Here is a 7,523-nt window from a genome sequence, read left to right on the forward strand (position 1 = left end):
TAGACGTCAAAAATGCGTTTAACAGTGCCAGCTGGGATTATCTGTGCCAGATTCTACGGAGCTACTTCCAGAACAGGATACTGGTGTATGAGAAGGGCAGAGGTCTATAGAAGTAACGGCAGGTGTTCCACAAGGGTCCATACTCGGCCCAACGCTCTGGAATGCCATGTACAACGGCGTACTGTCGTTAAAACTTCCCAAAGGAGTCGTCATTGTGGGCTTCGCAGACGACGTCGTGTTGACGGTAATGGAAGAGACGCTTGGAGAAGTAGAAATGCTGGCGAAGCGGAATCGAAGAAAAAAAAATAAGCGGAGATGTCATCATTAAACGTTGTTTCAAAAAAAAAAAATCTGTAAATATTTGAACTTTTCCACTAACTGTATTGTTATTTGTATATTTGTACGTTCAAACCATACTACCATACCATATGATTATCTTCAAGGCATCCATCAAAGTTCCCATCGCGCGCTTCTTTTTACGATGCTTTCTTTCCTCGTATTCATTATTGGAGCTTCTTCTGTTTGCGATGCACTTGATCAATCTTCTCGCGTACCCTTTCACGCTCCATATCCTGTGCTATCTCGTGCATCTTATCACACTCCCCTTCGCGTTCCCTGTCATTCCCTCTCTAGCTTCATCTCTCGTCTCATTATTTCCTCGGATAGTGATTCAATGAGGCGCATTCTCTCACGCTCCCTATCACGTTCTCTCTCGCGCTCTTCTACGCATTCCCTTTCGCTCACCCAATATCGCCCCATCTCTCGTTCTCTTCCGTGTTCCCATCCACTCTCTATCTCGCGTTCTTTCTCACGCACCCTCTCTTGCTCGATCTGCAGCATCATCCACTCAATTGCGCATTCAATTTGCTGCTTTATTCCACGTTCTCTTTCGTACTGCCAGTCTTGTTCTCTCTCACGTTCCTTCTCGTGTTCTCTTTCGCGCGCTCTCTCACACCCCCTCTCGTGCTCCATCTTGCGCTTTTTCTGGCGCTCTACCTCGCACTCCTTTAAGCGTAGAGTGAAGCATTTTCTTTCGCTTTCCCTCACTCGTTCTCTCTCGCGCTCTCTCTTCCGTTCCCATTCCCGCTCCATGTAGCGCTTCATGACACGTTCTTTCTCTCGTTCCCACTCGCGCTCTCTTTCACGCTCCCTTTCTTTTTCCTTCTCTCGCTTCCTTTTGTGTTCCCACTCATTCTCTGTCATTCGTTCTTTCTCACGCATCCTCTCACGCTCGGTCTGTAGCATCAGCTTCCCCTCACACATGTTGCACTCAATCTGACGCATCCTTTCACGTTCCCTTTCGCGATCCCTGTCTCGTGCTGTTTCACGCTCCTTCTCGCGTTCCCTTTCACGCGCTCTCTCACACTCCATCTCGCGTTCGCTTTGAAGCAGCATCCTCTCGCGCTCCATTTTGCGTTCGATCTGACGCTGTATTTCGCTGTTCCTTTCCTGCTCCCTATATCGCTCTCTATCTCGCTGCAGCTTCCGTTCCTTGTCACGTTTTCTATCGCGATCTCTCTCCCGCTCCTTCTCGCGTTCCCTTTCGCGTTCTCTGTCTCGCTCCCTCTCCCGTTCCCTATTCTGCTCCCTGATGCGTTCCTTTTCGTGTTCCAATTGGCGCTCCCGCTCCCGCTTATCATCCAGTCTCTCTTCGTCCCCATTTGCGCAATCCTTCTGGCGCTTTCCTCCGTGTTCCTCTTCGTAGTCCTTTTCGTGCACTCTTTTGCGGATTCGTGAACCCTCCTGACCGCAATCTTGCACCATTTCGTGATTTCCATCCGCTTCATACATTCTTGCATTCTCCGTACTCTCGCATTCCATCGCCACTTCATCTTCTCCATCAACTCCTCTACCTTCATCTTCTTCCTCGTCTATCAACAAGCAATCCGTATCGTCATCATCAGCAATGTTACGTGTTTCTTCTCCACCAGAACTACACCGAATGTCACAGACATTTTCAACGCTGATACCACTGCTACCACCCTCAATGCCGCTGTGAGCCTCAATTCCCTCTCCACTACTCCGGACAACGACAGTTCCTGCATTCGCATAGGTGATTCTACCTCCGCCAGTTTTGGCACAATGCTGTTGTACCAGTCGAACGAAGTCCACAACTTTCTGGCCTGGCTTCAGCAGTTCGTCAGCATCCTTCGCTGTTATCGAATCGTGAACGTCGCGGAGTACGTTTCTAAAGCATTCAGTTTTCATGGTCTTGATCGCTCGGTGTAATACATTGGCGAAGACTTGCCTGCAGATTTCAGCAATTGCGGTTGCTGTAGTTGTGTCCGGAAGAGTGATTTTTGATGCTTCTCTTCTGTGTAGTTGTCTGTTGATTTTGAGAATTCGAAGCTTCAATCGATCATTCTCAAAGCCCTGTGTTAAGCCTGGAGGATTTTGAAAAAAGTCTACCTCTTCTAACAAACCTATCAAACTGACTTGTAGTAAGTCGATGTCCTGTGCTACACCGCCCCACACGTTCGCCCATTTCTCCACGAGATGAGTATGTCCTACTTGAGTTTTCAAGTAATCCACCAGAATGAGGCTCTGTTCGTTATCTTCTACTCTCTGGGATATTTGAACTCTAGTTACATGGGCAGCATGTAACTTTGGATCGGAGCTGCTTCTATCCTGATATTGGCTAGGACCTGCACGCAGAACTTCACTACGATCTATACGCAGATAGTCTGCGTAGTGTTGAACCAGGCCAGCCATATCGAATATGGCTTCAAATCGTGCCAACAGATGTTCTTTAGCTGAAGTTACCCTGGAGAGATCTTCGTGAGTTGATCTGGATCTACGGCGAAGGACCATGCCCCCAAATATACCACTTTGCAGAAGGGCATGGTGGTGACCAAGCTGGATGTATCGTCGAGTTTCCGTATTGGTTTCAATACAGTCAGCCATCCGGCGTCGGAAATCTTCGGCAGATGTGTTTGAAAGCTGCGGAATCGCCGTAGCCAACGCAGCATAGAGACAGTTATTGCCCTCGGACATGCCAGGTTCCGATGATCCACGTAGCTGGTAGTGGTTGTCCCGGAGTTCCAAGTCTACTGTCACGCAGCTGTCAACGCCGTCGAAGTCGTGTTGCTCTGCGCCAAACCTGTACGTTTCAACCTTCTCCACGTGAACGTTGAGCACCAGTTTCGGAATGTGGATGTCCAACGCCTTCAGCACTTCCGGAACGGCTTTCACGCAAGTTAGGTCCATTTCTATCCCGTCACGAATCGCAGCAGCAAACTGCGATGGATCGTTAGTCGTTCGGAGAACTGACATCAGCTGAGAACTGCGGTGCTCCATGCTAATCTTCGGAAATCTTTGTAATACCTATATTAAGCCTCGTCTGGTGCACACCTGAAGAATCATTTTTGAAATAGTTAGCATTTTAGAAGGTTCCATACGAAACAAATGATACTCACTTGTTCTGTTTCTTCCTTTACACAAAGCAAAAATCGCAATCCCCACGCCTTCGACACCGGTATTGAAACTGATGTCATCGATTTCATATACCGCTGAGCACTTGTTCGAACCTGAGCAGACATCTTATCTGCGACAAACCATTATTGTTGCTATAAGGAGAAATTATCGGTTTCGTGCGATAGAGGCACAAGTCGAAATTAGTCTCGTTGTATGCTTTATACCACTGTGTATCCTCCATTCCAGAGTTAATCCTTGAATAAACCCTGTTTTACAGATTACAAGCCCGTGCACAAGGGGGGGGGGAGGTTGGGTGTTAATCGGACATTCTTATTATCTTCGATTTGTGGATCATTTTAAGGAAAAGTACCTTTTTACTTCTGGAACACTTGCCATACTCAATTGTGCCTTAAAGTGGACTTACGCTCTTAGCAAACAGTCAGCACATTTAATTGCAGCTACTGATAATACGTATTTGCTAGAGACGAGATAGGATCGGTTGGCCGGCACGCCCGTACTTACGGATGCGACAAATCCGCCATACACTGACGCCGCTGCATCCATTGGCGTAACTAGGATTTTTTCCTGGAGGGGGCCCAGGGGGGGCCTGACTTGAGATGAATTTTAAGCGGGATGGGCGACCGATATGTGAATATGCAAATCAGTATTGTAGTTTTGAGTAATCAAAATGACTGTTTCTGATTTGTTCATAGTTTTGTAAACTATATGAGTACGAACAATTCCTCCAAGATTTTTTTCCATAGCTTAATTCAGTGATTCCATCTTGGCTTCTTCCAGAAATTCAATCAAGAATTCATCAAGTGATTCCACTATACTTTTTTTCGGGGATTTGTCCTGGGATATCTTTAGATGTTTTTTTTTTTTTTTTTTTTTTTTTTTTTTTTTTTTTTTTTTTTTTTTTTTTTATCTGTATTAACGAGATTTTTAGCCCTAGGCTAGTTCATCTCGGGACCCACGCTTTTTTCGAAGTTTCCTTCAGGAATTTCTCCAGAGATCCTTTAAGGTATTTCTGCAGGTATTCAGAGATTTCTACAGGGATATCTCCATATATGCCTTCCAAAATTCCACTAGAGATTGCTCCAATAATTACATCTGGAATGATTCGAAGTATTTCTGCAGGAATGATTTCCAAACATACTTTTAGAAATTTTACTTAGAGATTCTTAAAAAACACTCCAAGAATTGCTTGAAAAATTTGTACAAAAAACCTTTAGGGATCCTAGTTTTTTTTTATGTGTATTAACGAGATTTTCAGCCCTAGGCTAGTTCATCCCGGGACCCACGCTTTACTTCCCTTCCGAAGGAAGAACTCACATTTTGCGAGTTTGTCGGGAGTGGGATTCGATCCCAGGTCCTCGGCGTGATAGTCAAGTGTTCTAACCATCCCACCATGTCCGCTCCACTAGGGATCCTAGCATTCCTTCAACAATTACTGCAGACATTGATTTCTTAATTTTTTTATCCAGGAATATTCCTACAAAAATTCTTCCAGGTATTCGCTAAGAAAGCTCTCCTGAGATTCCATAAAGAGTTCCTAATGGGGCTTGCTTCCGGGATTCCTCATCGGGTTTCTTCAGAAATTACTTCAAAAGTTCCTCCAGGGATTCACCGGAAATTTCTTCTGTTATTCTTACAAAAACGAATTCCGAGATTATTTTAAACATTTCTAGAAAACTCTTATTGGGATTCCTTCAGAAACTCCCGCAGGAATTAATCCAGGATTTCAGGATTTCCTCAGGAATTTCAGCGGTTTCTTCAGTATTTCCCCTGAGAATTCTTCAGAAAATCCTCCTGGAATTCCCTCAGAAATCGAACTTTGTATTTCATCAGGAATGAATCTTGAGATTCCTCCAGGAACTCCTTCGGAAATTCCTCCCGGATTTTTTTCAAGAATTATTCCAGGTATTCCTCCTGGCATGCCTCTAGGATTTCATTCAGGCATTTCTCCAGAGACTTCTACAAGATTTCTACCAAGAATTTCTCCAGGTATTACCCCAGGTATTTCCTCAGGAATTACTCCAGGAATTTATTCAAGTTTGGATCCAGGAATTCTTCCATGAATTCCTCCAAAAATTCTTCCAGGAATTTTTTCTCTAGGGTTTCCTCTGCACATTCCTCCAGGATTTATTTCATGGATCCATCCAGGAATTCCACCGATGATTCCTGCAGTAATTCCTCCAGAAAATCCTCCTGGTACTCCACCAGAAATTCCTTTCTGAATTCCTCTAAAAATTTATTCAGAAATTTCTCCATGGATTCCTTCCAGAATTCCTCTAGAGATTCTTCCAGGAATTCATTCAGGGGTTCTCAAGATATTCATTTAGGGATTCCTCCTGCAGTTCTTCCATGAATAGTTCCACGGATTTTCCCCAAGATTTCCTATAGACATTTGTCCAGGAATTCCTCCTGAGGTTCTCCCAGAAATTATTTCAGGAATTGCTCCAAAAATTTCTCTGGAAATTCATCTAGAAATTTCTCTTGGATTTTCTCCAGAAATTTCTTTTGGAGTTTCTTCAGAAATTTCTCTTGGAATTTCTTCAGAAATTTCTTTTGGAATTTCTTCAGAAATTCCTTCATTAACTGCTTCCAGAATTTCTCTCGAGATTCCTCCAGGAATTCATTCAAGAATTCTTCCAGGGATAGTTTCAAGGAATTTTCACAAAAATTCCTTTACAGATTAATCCAGGAATTCTTCCTGGGATTCCGCAAGGAATTTATCCAGAACTTCCTGCAGGAATTTGTCCAGAACTTTCCAGGCATTCCTCCTGAGGTTTCTCCAGAAATTGCTTCAGGGATTCCTCCAGGGATTTTTCAAAGAATTTTGCCAGGGATTCTTCCAAGAATTTCTCTAGAAATTTCTCTAAGGATTCCTCTAGGAATTTTTCAAGGGGTTTCTTCAGAAATTTCTCCTGGGAGTTTCTCCATGGACTCATCCAGTAATTCATCTAGGGATTGCTTCGGGAGTTCTTCTAAAAACTCCAAACTCCACTAGATTGCTCCCAGAATTCTTCTAAAAACTCCACCAGGAACTCATCTAGAAATGTATCCAGAGATTACTCCAGGCATTAGTCCAGGAATTTCTCCAGGGATTTTTCAAGGAAATTCCTCAGGGTATCCTCCAGGGATTTCTTAAGGAATTTCTCGAGAGATTCTTCCAGAAATTGATACAGGCATATCTCCAGGAATTTATCCAGGGGTTACTCCAGGCATTCCTCCAGAGATTTCTATAGGGATTCCTCCAGGCAATAATCCAGGATTCCTTCAGAAATTACTACCGCAATTTCTCCAAGAATTTATCTAGAAAATCCTCCAGGGATTCATTTAGAAATTACCCCAAGAATTCCTCCCGGAGTTTATTTAAGAAATATCCCAATAATTATTCCTGGGATTCCTGAATGATTTCATCCTGAGATATCTCTAGGAATTCCTTCAAATATTTTTTCAGGAATCCTCCAGGAAATCCTCAAGGGATTCTTTTAAAAAATTCCCCGCAAATTCTTTCTGGAATTTATTCAAGAATTATTCCAGGTATTCTTCCTGGCATTCTTCCAGGATTTCATCCAGGCATTTCTCCAGGGACTCCTCCAGGAGTTCTACCACAAATTTCACCAAAAATTACCCCAGGTAAAGCCTATATCCGCAATAATCGGGACACAGAAATACAGCTGTAACTCTGCAATAGATACATTAAAATTGCTTAAATTTGGCCTAAGAACGTCTTCAGATGTGTTAATTTCACCAACAAAATTTAATTTGAATCGGTGCAGTACTTTGTGTTTTAGCAATGAAAGAGTAGAATGTGCTCCATTGAATTTTGTACAGCCCTAGTTTTACTTTTCAGCACTGTAACTTTTGGATATGGCAAAGGAAATGGCTGAAATTTTCAACACAAACTTCTCAATCTACATTTGTTGCATAGGCAAATTTTTTTAAAAAATTGATGTACTATCAACAATTTTATAGTCGAACATGTATTGGGACTTAACATGATTTTAGCCCCTCAGACAGCAATTAGTCAGCACCCTTTATTGTTTCGATTGCACTATTCAAAGTACTATACCAATAATCATCAAATTTTGCAGACATAA

General features: G+C 43.0%; 1 protein-coding gene across 1 annotated transcript; it reads right to left on the reverse strand.

Moving 5' to 3' along the window:
• Positions 1-358: 358 nt before the first annotated feature.
• On the reverse strand, positions 359-3,566 carry LOC109406870 (uncharacterized). Its single transcript, XM_062844845.1, has 2 exons — positions 3,417-3,566; positions 359-3,351 (listed from the first exon to the last, which is right to left on the reverse strand). Exon 2 carries the CDS (start codon positions 3,295-3,297, stop codon positions 619-621), a length of 2,679 nt encoding a protein of 892 aa, XP_062700829.1. The 5' UTR covers positions 3,298-3,351; positions 3,417-3,566; the 3' UTR covers positions 359-618.
• Between the last annotated feature and the right edge of the window lie 3,957 nt (positions 3,567-7,523).

Source organism: Aedes albopictus, chromosome 1 (genome assembly GCF_035046485.1).
Source record: "Aedes albopictus strain Foshan chromosome 1, AalbF5, whole genome shotgun sequence".
NCBI lineage: Eukaryota > Metazoa > Arthropoda > Insecta > Diptera > Culicidae > Aedes > Aedes albopictus.

What these genes read in the sequence shown, in the direction of transcription:
- LOC109406870 (XM_062844845.1), bottom strand. Translation starts at nt 3,297, where the DNA reads ATGGAGCACCGCAGTTCTCAGCTGATGTCAGTTCTCCGAACGACTAAC.